The sequence below is a fragment of the Diuraphis noxia genome, unplaced genomic scaffold (genome assembly GCF_037042655.1).
Source record: "Diuraphis noxia isolate RWA-SAM2 unplaced genomic scaffold, SU_Dnox_SAM2 contig0002, whole genome shotgun sequence".
In the NCBI taxonomy this organism is placed as follows: domain Eukaryota; kingdom Metazoa; phylum Arthropoda; class Insecta; order Hemiptera; family Aphididae; genus Diuraphis; species Diuraphis noxia.
In genome coordinates, this window is record NW_028301712.1 from 37,884,486 (window position 1) to 37,907,010 (window position 22,525).

Here is a 22,525-nt window from a genome sequence, read left to right on the forward strand (position 1 = left end):
ATATAATAATAATAATAAAATTATTATTATTATTGTGTAAATTTATCGCGAAAAAGGTTCGGATGCATTGTAGGCGTATACCGTACTAGGTTAACCTCGGCTGGTCATTAAAACATGATATAAATATATTTTATAATAATATGTATATGCATATTATACTCGTGCGTGCGAAAAGCCTGTCTGCAGACATCGTTTATAAGACAGTGCACGTCCAACGAATGATCGCAGTCGCAACCCAAAGATCACGAACAGTCTTCCAACGTCTGCTGAATTTATCTTGCGAAAAAACACTACACGCTCACTCATCAACATGAATCGTCTGGTAATTATTATAATACCTACCTACCTATTAATAATATCGTTTTAGACGACGTGTATCATGTTAGTACTAAGTCCGAGTACGATTTTAGGTGTAAATATCAGAGCATATTCAAAATATTATTGTTATGACATTATTCTCTCTTAAGCTCCTTTTTATATAGTAATTAATACCACGAGAATCATCCATTCTAATGATACATACCTCATAATATATACCTAGTTTATTAGATCAATATTTTTTTATTTTTTTTGGTATTGTGCAGCATAAAATATTTTGGATATCTAATGAATTTACCATAGTTTTCAATATTTCTCTGTAGTCAATTCATATTGTTCCATTGTCGGTTACTTAATGAATAGGTTTTTAACATTTTTTTATTTATATATTTTGAATTATTTTGTACGATCTTCGTCCTCGATCGTTAAGTATACCTCGTTATTTAAATTTAAATCACCTATAACCCACTTAGGTCTCGAACAATAATGCAAACCACAAATAAAAAAATATTACCTCAACCATTTTGTTCACCTACCTATATAACGTTTTGATATTTTTTTGAAACACAGATTTTAATTGTGATTGCTAAATTAAATTATTTAAAATAAATTATTCTCCATCTTGTACATTTTTCGTTTTATTGCAGTTATTTCATTATATTGTGAAACATTTACTTTGTAATGCTAATTATAATTAAATGATTATAATATACTATAATAATAATAATTTATAATGTTTCAAAATTAAATAGTATTTAGAGTTCAGTATGTTACCTAAAAATTTATTTTTTAAGTATATTATTATGTATGATATTATATACGTTGAATATAAAAATAATTGACTCATTTTATAAAAATTAAAGTCTTATACATTTTCTAGATTTTTTTATAAAATTGTTTTCTAGCAAATTCATTCTGAAACATAAATAATCTTTTTTTTTACAATAAAATAAATAAATTATCTGAACAATTTTTTTTGGTTTCAAGCTACTTCGAATACTATTATTATTATGATTTGAAATGGAATGAAATAAAAATAAAATATCACGATGCATTCAATTACTTATCAATGTATTCACCTAATAACTTAAAGTATTTTTCTTTCATTTTCGAGGTATCATATTATAATGCCTATACTATGATAATTATTTTAACCATTAAGGCTCAAAATATAATATTATCGTTTCTATTTAATCATCACAATCGTTATTGATTTTCATCAGTGTCGCGGATATGTTTTTTTCATTCTAACTATTAAAAAAATATTATCAACTCGTTATTGTTACACGATGATTTATCTTGTTTGTACCTAATACCTACTTATATTTGAGAAAACAATTTATAATCCGACATCGCTGAATAATATACCTACCGTAAATAATTACTAGTACATATATCTATTCTACGGTGACGTAAATAATTTACTATACATTTCATAACTTATATGTGCATTATACAAGACGTATTAACATTAACTATTGATTGACTCTTAAATTTGTTATTTAAACGCACTCGTTGTTTTTTCTAGTCAATCGTTTTGGTTATCGCATTGGTCGGTTACTCACTGGCTATGCCGGGATACGGTAGTGGATCACAAAGTCATGGAAGTCAAAGTGAATACCAACACAGTAGCCATGGTAGTAGTAGCAACCAGGGATTCGGTAGCAGCCAAGGATACGGTGGCAACCAAGGATACGGTAGCAACCAAGGATACGGTAGCAACCAAGGATACGGTAACAACCAAGGACACGGTAGCAACCCAGGACACGGTGGCTTCCAAGGATCTGGTAGCAACCACGGAAATGGTCAATACCAACAACAGGAGCATGGTGGGCATCATGGACATGGACAACAATATGGCAGTAATCAAGGACACGGTGGACATGGTTCACAATCTCACGGACATGGTGGGCATAGTGGACACGGTAGTGGTCACTACTAAAACTACAATCACATCGCAAATTCCGTCCGAATTCCACTATCTCGTACATATGACTTAAAAGTCGTATAATAATAGAGTTCTCAACTCGTTATATTATTTATTTCATTTTTATTTATACCTAAATTGTAAATTTGTTTATAATAATAAACATATAAAATATATAAAAAATATACTCAACCAATTAAACATTTTTCTAAAAAAATATTTTTGTGTTTAAATAATTAATAGTTTGGTACAAATATTATTCATTGAACGGTGGACGTTTACAATGTCATAGTCATAATAAGTTTATAAGTGTTTATATATTTATACATATATATTTAGAAATTTAGTACGTCTGCAATAGGCTATGAAATTTACACTATTAATTCAATAGCAACTGTTTTATCAACCAAATATTTCAAATATTAAATCTGTAAGCAGCACTTTTAAAAATACCTTTTTTAATCGGTATATTGTTACATACGTACCTATAAAATATGGTTCCAAACATAATATTTCCTGAATAATAGGTAATGTTTGCCAGCAAAAGCCTTTATTGCATCTTCTTGCAAATTTTAGTTCTTATCGTGGCTGAATTAAAAGTCACAAACCATTGATCATTTTGTATCTATTTCACTCTAAATAATTAATTTCCGAACGAGTCAAGCATGTAGGGGTTTTTTTTTGAAGGATTAAACTTTAAATAATTAGTAATTCGACGAACTGTTATACAATATTTTCTAATTAAATCAATACTCGAATAAATTGGTACGAATACCAACACTTTAGTTGAAAATGAAGGAAACTATAACCATACAAGATCCTATTAGTAGTAGGGTAGTAATGAAATAAACAGATTAACAAATAATATTCATTTTAATATTGTATTTTTTGTTGTTTTTCAAACAATCGGAGTATTATAATTGAACATTATACATATATACTATATTACATCACTAATAGGTATATTATTAGTACAAATCATGCTAAAAGTATTAGAATTTAATATATTAATATTACTATTACAATTGTTGACCATAAATATAATTCATGATCGATCCTATCGGCTATTAGTTAGTATTTTATGTTTTCTTGGGTATAAAATATAATCATTGTGAAAATTATGCATACAGTACGTCGTCGTCTAATGTTTTCAAAAAAAAAAAAATTTTTACAATCTGAAAAAAAACGAAAATATAGATAAATAAGTTCAATAAGAGTGTTTATGTTGGAACTTTCACACCCGAATGCCGATTTGATGAAGTTTGCAACGCACTTCATGTATTAAGCAAAGTAGGTTACACAGGTAAACAATATTATATTAAGTGTATGAAGCTTTTAGTCTGCAGAAATTCTACATTTCTTAACAAAATTCATCTGCATGGCAGCAATAATAATTTTGCAGACTTGCAGTCTATGAAATACAATTGCAGGGTACCAATTATTACATTTGTCGCATATAAGATTTTGAGATATAAGATTTTGATTTTAAGAAGTTGGATTCACAATATTTTTAAAAGACATTTTATGATCGGATATAAACCCTCATTGTTATTAAAAGGCATCCATCATTCCTGTTTTAAAATATTTTTCTACATTTTCAACTCTGTTGACCCCATCATATATTACAGTCAACCACTAATGAGCATTAGGTAAAAATACGATAACTAATTACTAATCATGAAGGTTATTAATCTATTTTATAGAATGTTTTGTACTAATAATAGTTATAACTACGAAAAATGGACTGGAAAGAATACCTACATCACATTCTCTTCCATAGGTGGTTGCACTACCGAATAAAGGAAGTGTTATGCGCCCACGATGAAGTAATTAATAATCTAAATTATTATAGGTATAGAACAAGACAAATTCGAATAGCCATATATCTTTCTGTGTACCTATATTTTATTAGCATACTATAATATATGTCTATATAGTACCAGTATAATTACGAGAATCTTGTTGTTGAATCGTTATGATTATGTAATATGTATGCACGTATAACATAAACATATAAATTAGTAAATTCTTAGTTTTTTCCACTGAAAATATCGCGAAGATCGCTGTATGGACAAACAATGAAATGAGAAGTTAAAATATGATTAATATACAATATATTATTAATATTTTTTGATACTAATAAAATATTATTTAAATCATATACTATAGATCAGTAGCATATATCTATTATTTTTTACGGATGAGGTATAAGGAGATAGGGGTATCTGTTAATCAGGGCCAGCAGAAGGCACGTGCGACCTGTGCGAACTTACAGGGTGGCAATTTTTTTGGAATTTTAGTGGCGGCATTGTTTATAAATAAAAATATGTATTTTTCACTATTACTCGCTGTAAATCTAAAATAATAATTGTTGCTCGGCGTGTTTCACGATTATCTTTGTGGTTAGGTTTCTTTATAATTTGAAAAAACTGAAAAATTTTACACATATAGAACTATTAAAACACTTAAAAGACTTAAAAATTCTTCTTACTGATGGTACTGATGGTGATTCAACAGATATCAATGGAATTGAAATGGCCCATGAATTAAAGTCAGTTTATGGTATTATATTATATGGTTGATGATAACTTATCGCCTTATGAACTCTTAACATTTGTAATAAATGCTGGTGATTTTGCACCAAACCTATCCATTGCCTTACGAATTTTGCTAACATTTCCAGTATCAGTGGCAACTGGTGAAAGAATTTTTTGAAATTGAAACTTATCAAAACATACTTACGCTCAACAATGAAAAACAAACGACTTTGTAGTCTAGCCATGATCTCAATTGAACATGAAGTTGGACAAGAATTAACAGAGAAAGATTTAGTCGACGATTTTTCAAAGTTAAAAGCAAGAAAACATTTATGAGTTATGATTTATTGTTGTATGAATTATATATTAATTATAAATAAGAACTACCATTTATTTTTATAAATGTACATAACAAACTTTTGTGAAAAAAATATTATCAATTGTAACAATTTAAAATGTAATATAGCCCAGTTTATAATTAATTTTGTATAAATAACACTATGTTCTAATTATATGGCAAAAGTTATTGAAAGGGGTAGTGGCATTTTTTTAACTGCACAAGGCGGCAAAATCCTTAGCGCCGGCCTTGCTGTTAATGGCTCTATTGTTTCTGTTGTGGCATGTGTTGGTTCTCTTGAACCAAATGTTTTAGTCATAGTTTTTGTCTTACCTAAATTTAATATAATTTAATTTAATCTATAATCGCCCTAGGCCGCTTCTTAATCTTGTTTTTTCTAACATGTTTAATATTAATGTAATTAAAGTAAATCACCCTTAATTACTATTATATTTTACGTACTACCTAGCGCTGATAACGAACTTACCTATTTTAAATACTTAGATTATATAGAACAAATTTATGATTTTATTAACTGTAATTATAATAATATTAGATCTAATCTTGCTTTGTTAGACTGGAATGGTATATTTAATGGTCTTGATATTATAACGGCGCTGTAAATATATATCGTGAAAATATTTTAAAAATAATTAATATCTACAGGATGATTCAATATGCACGCTAATCTTCTATTTTCTTTAATAATGAAGTTGTTTAAAATCTGATTTTTGTAATCTTTAAATATACTTAAAGTCCACATTTTCAAATTCTTGAAATTTGTTGTACCACTTAAGGAGTGTCCTGTGACGATACAAACTTTTGTTTTTCAAATGAGAATCTCCATTTTTACTTTAAATTATTTAGTGGATAATTGTTTTGAGGATTTTGATGTATCGAAATAAAAATTCGAACAAGAAGTTTCCTAGTTAATGAAATGTTCCTTCTAAGTTTAATAGTAATTAAAAATTGTCTTACAAAAGTATAAAATACACGTACGATTGGAATTAGTATATAATATGATACTTAGGTCGTTTTTACGAATTATTTATGTTGATATATTAATATTAATTACTAATATTTTCAAATTCACCATAGATCACATATCTTATAAACCTTAACCATGGATCTTTTATCCTTAGAACAAACATTTTAATAATTATGGAAAGTACTCGTTCGAATTTTGATAAAAAATTGTTCTAATTTTATAAATTATATTTCAGTTACAAGTGCACAATTTTTTTTGGTAGCTAACATTAGAAACTTTAATAGAAGATTCCCAACAAGTTTTTCGACTTTATCGAAAAACAATTTCACCAGTAAATTACACTATTTATAGCAATTAGATATTTTTGAATTTTATCTATAATTATTAAAATTGGTTATTTATATCTACAAGCGTGACATGAAATGTTCGCTATGAATCGTTTTTCGTATGCAATAATTTAACATTGAATTAAAAAAATAATACACCATTACGTTGAGATGTTCAAAAATTATTGCTGTACAGCACAGCGGTGTATAATCGTAAAGTTACCACCGTTCATACTCGTAAAATCTGTACCTACCACCTACTACCTATATACATAACTTGTATATTATTATATATTATTATTTATAATATATTTTGCACCTCAAACAGAATCAATTACCTTTAACTTTTGTATAGCGTGCGAGTGTGTGTTCATGAAACAGTGAGAGAATGACCGAGAAGGAGGGAGAAAGCACTCGCTATGGATCAGATGGAAAAACACTGTTTTCGGGCTTTGCACAACATAACAACCGCTGACCAGTTTAGGCAATGAACACCGCAATAACAACCACTACCACCACTGCTACGATTCAATTTATAAAAATACATGAACATTTATCGCAAAAAATGTTTTAATACATTGTAGGCGTATACGGAACTAGATTTATCTCAGTTGGTCGTTGAAACTCGATACACAATACAATTTTCAATAATACATATTATTACATAATTTATTTATGGTGCATATACTTGAACATGCAAAAGTCTGTCTTTGAATCTCGTTGAAAACCTTTAAAAGTAGAGGTAAGATTCTTATGATTTTATATATTATTTGTTTCTAGTGTATGCTGTTAGACGGGAGTAAAATCACCATAACCACCACCACTTCACTAACATAACCACCACTGCCACGATTAAAATTATAAAAATATAAGTACATTTATCGTATTTATCAGTAGTTGTGATACACTGTAGATGTATGCACTAAACTGGTGGTAGATTAAGTGTTATACCTCCCCCCAATTGTCCCATAAAGCCCTTTATTTGTATCTTTGGTAGGTATTACCAACTCAATTCATACAAATATTATATTTTAACTTCAACGCTCCCTCTCCACCAATTAAAATTCCTGGGCACTCCTCTGCGAATGCTGAACTTAAATAATCACTACCAGTCATTAAATCATTATACCAAACAAATTTTAAAATGCGTTTATTATGATGACGTACAAGTTTAGTGTATTTGCGCGTGCGAAAAGCTTGTCCACAGGCCTGATAGCTTATAAGATGGTGCACGTCTGACAATGACCGCAGTCGCAACCAGAAGATTACTTTAATATAGTCTTATTTTTCAGCGTCCACTGAACTCGTCTTGCAAAAACACACTTCATATTCACTTGCCAACATGAATCGACTGGTAATTATGTTTTATAGTATCTATTTTGATATCGTTGTAGATAACATGAGAGAATTATCGTGATAATACGAGTATAGCATACCCGTAAATGATTTTCCTGCATGCTACTTGCGTCCCAAAAAAGGTATATTTTTCAAGTAGTAAATTTAGTCAATAACTTGCGTCCCGTTTTGGGGACGGATATATAATTATTATCGATACAATATACTAAAATCGATACTTCGTAAACTAAACATAACAGAACATGATTTTTTATATTATTATTATATTAATTATTATATTGAATTATATTTGATTTGAACTATAATTACTATTATCACGACAAAATGTAAAACATATGACATTTTATATTATTTTCAATTGTATGCCTAACTTACTTATTACTTATACTTCTATATTATAAATTAAAATAAGCATCAATGTATTTTTTTTCATTTACATTTTGGGACGCAATTATGTTATAAAAAAATGTATACGGGGACGCAAATGACCCTTTTCGAATTTTTTTTTGTGCGACGCAACTCACCTACTGATAATAATTTCGGACGTAAGTAGTATGCTCCCAATGACTTAAGATCAATATTAAATTTTAAAATTTAGATAACATTAGAAAGGTATTTAAATAGGAAAAATATTTTTATTTTTTTTGTATAATTTAAAAATATTATTCGTAGATACTTGAAACTTTAAAAGTACCAATATAAAATGAGATATTTTCGGCAAAAATTAATTCAACTTGCTGTTTCACTAATATTAAAATAAAATATGCTCACTGTAATATAAAGTGACAGACCGTCTTTGCTCAGAATCTTTTTTTGTATACAATGATTTTTTATCGTTGAATTCAAATTTAACAAATCCATTATGGTGACACATTACAAAACAACTAATGTTTTTAGTAGAGCTGTACCATTTTTGTTAATATTTCTTGAATTAGTTTTCTTTCTGTACGTTCTTGGTCGTTAAACGTTATGGCTCTAAGAGAGAGAGCAATTATCACGAGGGTACTTTTCACTTAATATTCAGTATTTCAGTCTATAGTGTTTATAATCAGTGGTCGGCACCCCACGTACCTAATTATATATTTATTTTTTGACCCTCGACAGTTGCAGATCCCTCAACCTTAATTTTATTGAGTTTGTGTTACTATAATAATATTAATAATGATTTAAAATGCTTCAAAATTAAATAGTATCCAAAGTTTAATGTGACGCCTAAACATTTATTTTTTATGTATAAATAATATAATATAGAATTTTATACATGGTTATAATAACTGTTATAATATTAAAATTTTATTATTTTTATTATTGTATATTGACTCTCATTAAAAACAAATGTATTTTTAGAAAAAAATGTGATTAAAATACATATGGAATGAGTTTTTATAAACAAATATACTTAGAAAATTTACTCCCAAAACAAAAAATAATTTATCATAAAATAATAATTATTATTATTATTAAGTATACCTAATATCTGTTATAAATAATTCACGTTGATTTATTTTTCATTCACTTATATTTGAAAAAAAAATGTATATTCTTACATATATAATACATAGATATCACTATAATACGTATTCAATAACTTGAATAATTTACCTTTACCATATGCATATTTCATAGCTAGCTTATTACTAAAACTATTATCAATTGATAGATTATTTAAATTGTTGTTTAAATAAATGTTTGTCTTTTACAGTCAATCATATTGGTAATGGCATTGGTTGCGTATTCATTGGGTGCACCGGGATACGGTGGTGAATACCATGAACATGGTGGACATCAAGAACATGGTGAACATCAAGCACATGAAGAACATGGTGGACATAAAGAAGAATATGGCGGGCACAAAGAAGAATATAATGGACACAAAGAAAATCATGATGTACAAAAATATGAAGGACACAAAGAAGAACATGATAAATACAAAGAAGATCATGATGGACACAAAGAAGAACACGAAGGACATAAATATGGTGGACATGACTTTGGTGGACACAAGGAAGAACACGATAAATGCAAAGAAGACCATGATGGACACAAAGAAGAACACGAAGGACATAAATATGGTGGACATGACTTTGGTGGACACAAGGAAGAACGCGATAAATACAAAGAAGATCATGATGGACACAAAGAAGAACACGAAGGACATAAATATGGCGGACATGACTTTGGTGGACACAAAGAAGAACACGATAAATACAAAGAAGATCATGATGGAAATAAAGAAGAACACGAAGGACATAAATATGGTGGACATGACTTTGGTGGACACAAAGAAGAACACGATAAATACAAAGAAGGTCATTATGGACACAAAGAAGAACACGAAGGACATAAATATGGTGGACATGAGTTTGGTGGACACAAAGAAGAACACGATAAATACAAAGAAGATCATTATGTACACAAAGAAGAACATGAAGGACATAAATATGGTGAACATGACTTTGGTGAACACAAAGAACACTGTGGACATAAAGAACATGAGCATCATGGTGGACACAAAGGACACGAAGAACATGGCAGTCATCACGGTCCAGATTTCTCGCACGGTTCAGTTCATCACGGACACCATGGTGGCCATTACTAAAACTTCAATCACATGGTTAATGTCATGAGATCCCTGTTTATAACAATTTTCCGGGACGTACAACTTAAATGCCATATTATAAATGGTTGTCAATTTTTAATATTATTTATTTCTAAATTTTATATTTTTGTTGTAGTACCACTTGTACTTAAATATTAATATAGTAAAATTTTGTATTGTAAAGATGAAAACACATCCAGCTAAACATTTTTCGGTAAAAAAATAATAGTATTATGCTTCTACGTTGCGTTCACTAAAATAAGTATAATGAGATAATTAAATATGTGTGCCTGTGTAACCCATCTACATGACATACGACTTGACGAGTAAGTAATAAATTACCCAACAACCACAGCAATATGGAAATACATTCTTAACGATTGTCGTCCATCGACTCAGTTCCTCTCTCTGTAGGAAATATAATAAGCTGAATGTATAAGGAAGGATAATAAGTGGGTCCGATTACTGGTTATAAGTTTTCTGACCAAGTTGTCAACGACTGAATTGAAATTTTCACAGGATTTGTAACCATATATAACCAAATGTAAATCAAAATTCAAGATTCCTGACTTAGGTAAACTTAAAATATTGTGAAAAGCCATTTACTTTTGTTTTAAATAATATAATAGGCAATAAACCATCAAAAAGCAAGTATATAACTCGACTGAATTTAATGAGCATATTTCATAATTACGAATTAAATACAAAGTTGATTGGTGATAAATCAATAAACCATCGTTTTAATATTATGAACAAAAAACGTCCATTGGTTTAATTAGACGAAAAACTGTTTATTAATAATAATAATAATCAGTACGTTTTGGATCATCGCTCATAAATTATTACTTTCCAAAAATCATAAGAGTTAGATTTGATTAATTTAAATTTATAAATATAAATTTAAATATATTATATATAACATATTCTATTACAGCTAAATAATATAACATAATAGAAATTATAAAAAATATGAACACTATACCGGTTGATTCGTTTAACGTAGGACACCCATTACTCAAAAATCGATTTAAAAATTTTTTTTTAACACAGTTTCAAGTCGTTACAAAAAGTTTTTATCAAAAAATTATGTGTTCAAAAACAGTTTGATCTTATGATTTTTTTCTTTTTTTTATTATAGGTCACTATGTTAATTTTTGTCTTCGAAAGGAGAATATTTTTCTGAGTATTTCGATACATAGAAATTGAATTTAGGATGAGTAATAGAGCTATAAGTATTTAAAGTTTATATAAGTGTAGGAATGGACCAATATTTCGAGGGGTAAGTAGCCATATTTCTATATTGACATTATTTAAAAGTACGTCAAATTTGAGTTATCAGAAAATAAAATAATATATTGTATATAATTTAATATAGTAATAATACATATGATGGAATTTTTGTTTATAAATGGTTACTATCACTGCTATCAGTATCAGCTCACATTACTATTATATTTAATTGTTTTAAAATATTTAATGCAATAATTATTTATTATTAATTTTCTTTGAGTTGTGATTGAAATAAATATCGGTTATATTTTAAACTAAATAAAAGATTTTTTTGTGTAAAACATCTTGACGCATTCTATCTGAATAGAACCTAACCTAACCTACACCGATATCGAGTTACTCCGATTCGTATTAAGTAAATGATCTTTTTTTTTTTTATCGACTGAAGTAAGGTTACAAGTGGTTTACTGTAATGGATGGTATTGAATTTGAACTCAACGATATATTATCATTGTATACGAAAAACAATTCTGAGTGGAGACGGTTTGTCAGTCTAGAATATGTTATACTATATTAATTATATTGTTATAATTTCAAAAAAAAATAAAAAATAGATACCAATAAAATAAATTCCAAATTAATCAAATCAGATTTATTATGTACCTGCCTTACTCAGTCAATCATAGTGTATACAATTAAGTATTAACATAAGTCATTAACAACTTTAACTATTGAAATTTGAATATAAACTTTAATCTAGAAATTTCAAGTAACCAAAAATAATATTTTTTAGTTAAAACAATATAACTAAAATTGTTATTATTGGTTATTTTTTAATATTATATAATTTCATCCAAATTTAAACATAAAATAACTACTGAAAAAAACTGTGTTTTTATAGTTTTCAGATTTTTTTGTTACAGAATTAATTACTTAGGCAGAACTTTGTTTAACATTTCTAATCCTTAACTGTTAAAGTTAAACGTTTTATAAATTTTTAACAACAAAAGAATTTTTCAAGCTTTTTGATCCAACGAATACAATTTTATTGACATTTATAGAATAAAAACTAAAAAACCAGAAAATTTAAAATGTCTATAAATAACTTTAAAAATACTGAAATATTTTGAAAATTTTATTAAATATAGGAATTCATAAAATAAACATAAAATGGTGTGAATTTCAAGTTTCTAGAATTATTCGATTTATATAAATCATGATGGACACAAAGATCAATGTGGAGACTATAAAAGCACGGTGGGCACATGGAAGAACATAGTGGACGTGAATATGGTGGGCATAAAGAAAAAGACGGGGGACATGACTTTGGTAGACACAAAGAAGATCATGGAGGACTCAAAGAAGAATACAACAGGTACAAAGAATATCATTATTTACTGAGATGCACAACTTATTTGTCATAATATATCATGATATAGTTATTGAATCGTAATATTATTTAATTAATTATTGTATATTCCCAGATTGCAAACATTGTTATAATACTGTACTTAAATATACATTTTTTGTATAATACTTTGAATTATATACATTTTAACTCAACCAACTAAGCATTTTTCCATATAAAAAACAACAACAACGGTATTTGGCATTGGTTTAATTAATAACTAACCTTCCCAACCATTTAAATAAGTACAATGTGATTTCCGAAATAATTGTATGCGTGTCGTACGTTGATGACACGAAATCCGAGTGAGCAATCATCAGTGACCCGTCAACTACAGAAAGTAAGTAAATACTGTTGTAACGATGTCGTTCATCGACATTCAACTACGTTGACGAATGACCACAACTGTCGAGTGCTGAAGGCTGATTTGAAGTTTTTGTCGCACGGGTGATAACGACTGGCCCTGGGGGCAGATCAACTACATATTACGTACTTTACTTACATAGGATAACTCTGCCTATCACTTGCGTTAATATTATACACCGAGGTCGCGTCTCCGAGTATCGTTAATATAAACAAACTTTTACATCAAAAGAAACATTGAAACAACGGCAAAACGTTCATTGACCTGTAGAATAGGGCACGATATATTGTCGTAGTCATACTTTGCGTTTATTATCATAAAGCTTTGGGACGTTTGCGATTACAGGCTACTTATATTATTTACGCAATGAATGGATTCAACAGCTAATTAAATTAATGAAAATAATATTAAATTTGTGATTAAAAATTTTAAAAATCCAACGTTCGTTGGTATATTATTATTAATTGTCATGCGTATCTATAACATATTATACTACTTTGTCATAATATTTTCTCACTTATATCCTTTAGGAAATAGCTGCCTGCGATGGACTTTATAGGATATTCATGTGTATTTTCCATTTTGGTCTTTGGTAAAAAGGTTTAAATTTTAAACAATAAGTAATCATACGAACTGTTATACATTTTCTATAATTTAATCAATATTCGAATTTGATGTGTTGATGAAGAATGGGAACTATAACCATAGAAGTAGTTCCTATTTCGAAGTAGGACAGTAATGAAATAAAATAAATAAATAGATTTAAGAATAATAAGCTGTATTGTTGGGTAATCATTCTGGTCTTCATTTTTTCATTATACATGGCGGTCTTATGTTATTTGGAATGAATTATTCTAATAGTAATATAATATATTTGGTATAATAAATAAGGTGAAAACCCGTTTATAATTAAAATGAATAAATATAATTTTACTGTTATAATCGATTTTAAACATTAAATAAATGAATGCTATCAGTTAGTTATACTTTATAATATTACGTTTCTTTGGATACAATTGTGCAAACGTATAATTTACGTCATCGTCTGACGTCTACACAAGGAAAATCAAAGCCAACAAAAACGTAGGAAATTATATTTTTTTTTCATGAAGTTCAAGGTTATAGATATTCGTAAATTAGACTCCACGTAGTAGTTAGCTATTAGGTAGTATACCATACATAAACCGAAAACACGTTTTATTCGTATATATATATAAATGGATGGTATAGTAATACTAATATAAACAATATATATGTATTTACACACTACACACGTTTGGGATGTTACCATATTGTAAATTATGATACTGATGTAAATCATTTTCAGGGGATGTATAAAAAATAAAGATCCTTATGGTAGATATTTGCCAAATATATAATTATTACGTACAATATATATATATATATATTATACTGAGTAGCGTAAAATAATAATATACAATTATTGTAATATGTAAATATGCGTGGGAAGGCCACATCCAAACAGTTGAGTTTGCCTTGCAGTCAAGTTTTTGCATGTATAATATTAGGTATAGTATAACAATATAATTATACATACATCTACTATGCAGAGAGCGATTAATATTCTTTTTGTAGATGACGTGTTTTAATTTTTTTTATAATAATGTAACAGGTTTTGATCGTTTAAATCTCAGATCATACTGGTTAATCTATACAATCAATAGGTACTTATAAGTGGTAGAGCAAAGGGTTATTGTGAGACAATTATCGTCTTATAGTACATTAGGGTGATGGGTAATAAGAAAATATCCCTGCATTTACATACATGTAAGTACTTACCATATTATAACAGAAAGACCTGACCAAAAAAAATTTAAAAATTATGCCAATTCATCGTATGTCAAATTGTTTTAATATTATATGATAAACAAATAATTTAAGAGATATATACTCATGTCAGCAAATTTTCAAAAATCATATTTTTTAAACATTTATTGCGTTCCAAATTAATTTAACCAAAAAAATATTGAATTTTAAAAATTTCTAAAAAATAAACTACTTGACTTAGATAAATCTTTTTACCATCAAAATTGTTTTTATAATCAGATTCATAAATAGGCTATTTTTAATTTATCCAAAATTTTTTTACTAAATTAATTTTTTTTTATTTTCAGTACTAAAAAAATAAAATAAAATAAATGTATTATACATGTAGTAGGTACTATTCACTTAATGAACAGAAAAAAAAATATATAATATAAATGTAAAAAAGGTTAGTCCAAAAGTCAGTTCTATCTGTTACACCTTGTATAATAATTATATTTCGGATTAGAATTTAGATAATAATTATCATTAATTTACCAACGCATACATAATATTTTTTACCATAAAAATCTTAATTTCGATATTGATAATAAAAGTTCAGTTGAATCCAAAAGGACTATATCTGGCATGTCTAGAATAAAAAAGAGACAAACGCCGTTCCTATTAACACCCAGAAAAGAGCCACTTAATTAAACTATTATTTTTCCGTCACATACTGTATCAGTTGCATTAATTGTCCACATACTCGTAATATATAATAGGAATAATTCCTTTTTCTTAAATTATATCATTACTTTGAATTTACCTATCTCGTTCAAGATTTTCTGACTCAGTTTACAGCCAAATAATATTTACCCAATAATTTTTAATTTTTTTCGAAAAATAATTTATAAATATCCTGTACTACTATTTAAGTATTTACTGTGTGTATGAGTACATAATAAAACTGTAATAAAAAAAAAATAATAAAATAACAATTATACCCAGTATGTTCATGTATATAATTATGATTTATATATTAGTAGTTGTGTTTATACACTATATACTTACATTATTAAATTGTACTTACTAAAAAATAGTAATAAAATACGTATTATTAATAATTTTACCTATATAACAAATGTACTTAACTATGATTTGTAAAGTATGTATATATGTATAAAAATGATGACAACAATATGAATTAAAATAATTACTTAAGAAAAAAAATAGAAACTATTGAGAAAAAAGCACATTTATAAGTCGGCTGTCTTAAATGTGTTAAAGTGAGAATAAAATGTACTTTTGAGGGGATACAGCTTACCTTAAACATTTTCAAGCCCAAAACTCAGTTAACCACAAAAAAGGTGTTTTGGACTCAGTTTACCAACTTCTTTGTTTTTTTTTTTTTTTTTATTGTGTTTTTACTAACCTAACATTTATTTTGATGCAGGTATAATTTTCTAAATAGCTATTTAGTATTATTGTATCGAGTTTAATCATGTTTTACTTAAAATGTTGAAATGATGAAGAAATCAATGATTAAAATGTAACTCTAAAATTCAGTTACCAGTGATCTATTATAACTTTTATTGTATAATAAAGTCTCCTGTAATGTCGTATTTAACTTAATTAACATTTGAAAGTTTTTAATGCTCCCGTTAAAAGTTTTGATTCAAATAGTAATTTAAATTTTTTAGCAGAGTATTTTCAATAGATTCAACAATCTGTATTACATCTTATCTGTTGTAGAGTATAATATTTCTCTTGTTGGGTACAATTAAACAATTTATTGGACAGTTGTGAATAAAATGAGTTCAACATTTCTGTATTAGTCGAGTGTTTCTCACATCCCATAACAGCGACAGATAAACAGACGACTATATAAGATGATTGCCAAGGTAATCATATGAGTATCACATTTTATTTTGTATTCGGAGTTAATAAAATCAATTTGGAGGTGATATTAATAATTACTTATTGGATAGGTATACAATGTGATCTGATATTTAAAAAAAAAATAATATTTAATTGTTATAGTTATAAGTAAGGTTCAGATTGTATTAAATAGTTAAAAAAAGTTCAGATATGTTTATATAAAATATCATTTCTCACAAAAAGTATAAATATATTTACTGTAAAACATAAAAAAATGGGTCAAAAATATTTTAAAAACAAAATATTAATCGTCAAACATTATCTAAGAATCACAAAAAAAAATACTTAAGATACACTATAGATTATAATGTACGTACTTGTAGGCTATAAAGTATATATAATTTTAATTACACAATAAAAAGGTTTTTATTATTTAGAAACTAATATTGTAACATGGCATTTAAAAATGATTAATTCGAGTATATCTACTGAACAAAAAAAAATTCTTAATAAATAAGAAAAAATCGATTATATTTAATTCTTAACCTCAATATTACAACGTATATCAGTTTATTTCTACAATATTAAAAAAAATCATTCAATACAAATATAAAATTTTTATAAAACCGACAATCTAGTTATGGCAATAATTACAACATAACTACACATAATGAATAGTTGAACTAAAATGTTAATTTGTACAAATAAAATAACAACCAATAGGATATTTTTTTAATTCGATCTTTACCTTTATATAGCACTAAGATAACGATCCTGTAGTTAATATAATGCATCAAAACTTATCGGCACAGTAAGACTCAGATAAGAGAGAAAAGAAAATGTAAGCATTTAACAAATACATAATTATATAAATTTCAGTCATTTTATTTTTGAATAATTTCCAAGAAGAAATATGAAATTTTTTTTTGAAGATATCTAATTTGTTGAATTCATATAATATAAAATATGAACATCTCATAAATATGAAAATATAACTAATATAACGAGTAACTACACTTTGACTGTATTACTTGTGCAACACTGAAATTATATTATCGCGAGTTCGGCTGTCGTTTGATTGCTGAATGATATTTGGAGGCCTTTATAATATAATGCTCTATTTTTATAAACACACTAACTATTAGCTGTTAGTCAAAAAGCACTTTTAAGGTATCCTACGTACGGTATAGTAGATGAAAAAGATAATAATTTACTGTTGCTGTTGTTAAATTGTTATTATTTTTGCCGATAGGTATAACTGGTTTTACAAGACGAGGAGAAAAGTGGATCGGATCGTATTCGTTTGAACTCAACATTGTAATAGCAAAATATTATAATTTATAATCCTGTTTATAATATTATAATATTGTAATACCGATGCGAAAAACATATTATTGTCCATCAACGTTTTGTGCAAACAATTATTTCACAATAGTAGCCAATGAGTTTTACATTTTGTTATTTATATTGTTATTAACGATTCATGTATTGGCGTCCGAACAACTTGTATTCACTATACGAATCAATAAACAAATTAATTATATGAATTATACACATATTCATGTATCGAAAAATATTTTTCAACTATTTTGTTCCATTATAACAACTACATCACCAAATAGTAAAGTTACTACAGTTATAATTGTATTATGTACGTATAATAACTGATATTATGTAAAAAGTATCATTCGTATACTTTTTTTTATACGAAATATTATATTATTCGCTAATCGTTAGTTAAACGTAAAACTGGACACTATATTAATATATTATATAGTTTTATATTCTTCAAAGATTATATTGTAATAATATCATTATGTAAAAATTACAGTTATTACGCTCACTAATAAGATATCCAGAGTCAATATAGAGTGTGTCATTGGACAAAATTGTAAGTTGTTGAATTTAGGTTGGCAGCTGTCTAATCTGTGTTGTTCGTAATCTTAAATACCTATGGTTATTATTTATTATTTATTATTGAACCAAAAAGGACAATTATTTTATTTAAATAATTCTAATCTTTATGCTTACCTATTAGAGTAAAAGTGGTAAGTGTATTTTAATATTTATATATTTTTGTGTGTTGTTCATTATATTATATCGTCTGAAAACAATTATATAATATTAAACTATACTCTTGTTATACCTATAATAATGTACAGGGTATCCCGCGAGGATTTACCCATTGCGATATTTCCTGAGATAATAAATATATCATAAATCTGTTTTTTTTTTTATTACACTCACATAGACAAGGGCTACATGTATTTTATTTTTTAATTTTTGAAAAAAAAAAATGTACCTATTTTATAAAGTTTATTTTGCTGAAAATGTTGAAATTTCAACATTTCATTTTCATTAATCACGTGTTTTTTACAAACGCTTTTTCGACAGATTGGAAAATCACCCTAACCCACTAATAAAAGAGCTACATACCTTCTCACTCCCTGGAAATCCACCACGTAGACTCAAAAGGAAATGGTGTCGTGACCATTTAAATTAAATATCCCGCAATTACCCTAAATATAACGTCAAGTAAGTAAGTGCCACTAATGGGTGGCTTCTTCTTCAAGCAATCCATGTTTATTTTTTAACTCTTATCGTATACGCTTATTGTGCAAAATGTATAGATTGTGTATGTGCATTTGTAAAATAAAAAAAATAAAAATAAAAAAAAAATTAATCACATGGTTTTCAATTATTTTTTTAATTTATAGATAAAACGCAAACATTAGTTTTTATCCGGGCGACGTGACGAGTTCCTTCCTCTTTACCGCTACAGCTAATGGGTATAATATCCTCAGGGGACACTCTGTATAGTGAATGTAATGTTTGTGTATGTAATTTGCACCAAAATTAATTTGGAAATGTTATGGTTATCAACTATTATTAATGTCAGTTAAAATTTAATTTATTATAAAATTAATGGTTATTATTCATGTTTTTCAAATAGAATTTACCCCAAAATCTAAGTTAAAAACAAATTTGTGTTAAAACATAATAATTTTACTTGAGTGCATTTTTTATCATAAGACTTCAAAGATCTTATTCTAATAAATATAATACAATGCAATAGTCGACATCATTGTTCTCCTAGAGGGGGGAAGGCAACGAGACCCTGGGTTCTGCTTTAAAGTAATACGTTTCTCGAATACTCAAGTATTTAAATAACTGCAGATTAAAAATCTATAATTAATTGTCAAGCTGTAATAATTTTATATTGAGAGCTTTAAAAAAAAAAAAAAATAAATAAATAAAAAATCTATAATAAGAGTAAAATATTTTTTGAACATCACTATCCCCCAAGTTTAGTTAGGTGAGGTTTTGTTTGACAAAAATATCATAACAATATCATACGTAGGTAGGTAATGATGGAAATCTCCACTCAAAATCTATATGATGATATTGCTTTAATAAAACAAATTCGATACTAAAATATTCTATGAACTTAACTGCATGCAGTATATTCAAAACCATTGAATGAGATAATAATTTATAGTTGATTTATAGTTGATTTATCTATATAACAGTACTAACACATTAACTGTCGCCATCCAGTAGATCTACGATTGGCTAACTAATAAATTTGTCAATACTCGGTTGTTGAGTTCAAACGACGCAATGGATATGTAATTTAGCTACCTACATCATTGCGTAAGCGTAGTTGGTAACACTGACTAAAAAATGTTAAGGGGATTCACTAACGCGACCGTTTTAAAGTGTTAATTTATTTGTTTATGATTTTCTTAAGATGTTGCGTGCATGATGTATGAATAGTGTGACCAGACGTCCCCCATTAGGGGGGATTGTCTCGTTTTTCAGAGTTGCGTCCCGCATATCTAGATGTCCCACTTTGGTCCCGCATTTATGAAAATTGAAGTGGTGCATCATGATTCCACACTCTACACTCTAAAGGACGTTGTATCAGACTAGCAATCATGAATTTATAATAATAAAAAAATTGTATCTGAGGTTAAGTATTAAAACTGTAATTGTGATTGTAAATTAAAATTTGTTTAAGTAAAAACTTTAACATTTTAAAATATGTAGTATCTAATGTTTGTCTGATTTGTTTATCAATAAAAAATAATTTTAAATAAAATGAAACGTAATGTATTTATGCTATTATTATGTATTTACATTTTTTACGTACTTCTTTTTGATTCTGAATGAAGTGATGAATGTATTGATTTTACAATGATGTGTTTTTTTTGTGTCTGTGTACAGCATAACTAGTCGAAATAATGCTTCAATTTCAAACTTTGGGGGTGGTTTCAGATGTAAAAGTGAATATCCTTGGTGCATTATAGAAGTTTAAAGTAAACATTTTCCAACAGTTTTCAAAAAAATCAAGAAAACAAAAAAAAAAAAAATGATAGAAAAACGGGAATTTTTACGCAAAACCAGTTTTCGACCAAGTCGATTTTTTATATGATTGTAATTCAAAAACTAATCACTGTAAATACTTGAAATTTTCACCAAATGTTAATGTTAGTTATATCTATATACAGTTAAATTTTCAAAAGTTTTCAACTTTTTTTGAGTTATTTATAGACCACTGAAATTTTCGATTTTTTTGAGAATTTTTTTTTGAAGTGTCGGTAAAAAAATGTTGGACAACCAAAAAAACATGAAAATTTAATACAAGGTTCCTTATGAATTTTTCTAATTGTAGTTTAAAAAAATTAAAAATCGTTAGTCACAATTTTTTTTTATAAGCGTTTATAGTTCAAATTTTTACGAAATCTGTCAAAAACGCGAAAATTTGCAAGTAATTTTGAAGTTGAAAAATCATAAAAATTTTTGTGTTTATAACTAAGAATTTAAAATACAACACTAAGTTTTCCATAAGTTTTCCTTCAAATAACTATAGATAAAACTCGAAACTTCATTATAGGAAAAATTTTAAGTGCGTTTGAATTTTAAATTTTTTTGAAATAGCGTAACGATAACGATTTATCCTCAAACGAATTTAAATATTTGTTATTATTCAAAAAGTATAAGTCGTAGACACATGAAAATTTTACCAGTTATTTAGATTGACATTTTCTTTACATGATTTAATTTTCAAAATATTTTGACTTTTTTTCAGATATTTATAGACAACTGAAACTTTCAATTTTTCAGAAATTTTTTTTTTTTGAAGTGTCGATAAAAATTTTTTGGCCCTATCAAAATACTTGAAAATTTAATACAAAATTCCTCATATAAAATTCAACACTATGTTTTCCATAAGTTTTGCTTCAAATAGCTATTGAGAAAATTTGAAGCGTCTTTATAGGAAAAATGTTTTGAGCGTTTGAGTTTTAAAGTTTTATGAAATCGCGTAATGATAACGATTTATTCTCAAACCAGGTATATGTATATCTATGATAATATAAGGTATTATGAATTATGATAACAACATGTATGTACAACACATATGTAAAACATTAGATAAAACTTATATATTATTTTCATCTTGCTAACATGTTTTCTAGGTACGGATATTAT

At 27.1% G+C, this 22,525-nt stretch overlaps 1 protein-coding gene across 1 annotated transcript; it reads left to right on the plus strand.

Moving 5' to 3' along the window:
• Positions 1-149: 149 nt before the first annotated feature.
• Positions 150-10,579, plus strand: LOC107162909 (uncharacterized). Its single transcript, XM_015510063.2, has 4 exons — positions 150-322; positions 1,847-2,254; positions 7,713-7,787; positions 9,492-10,579. The coding sequence occupies exons 1-4, from the start codon at positions 311-313 to the stop codon at positions 10,386-10,388; spliced, it is 1,392 nt and encodes a 463-aa protein (XP_015365549.2). The 5' UTR covers positions 150-310; the 3' UTR covers positions 10,389-10,579.
• The last annotated feature ends 11,946 nt before the right edge of the window (positions 10,580-22,525 follow it).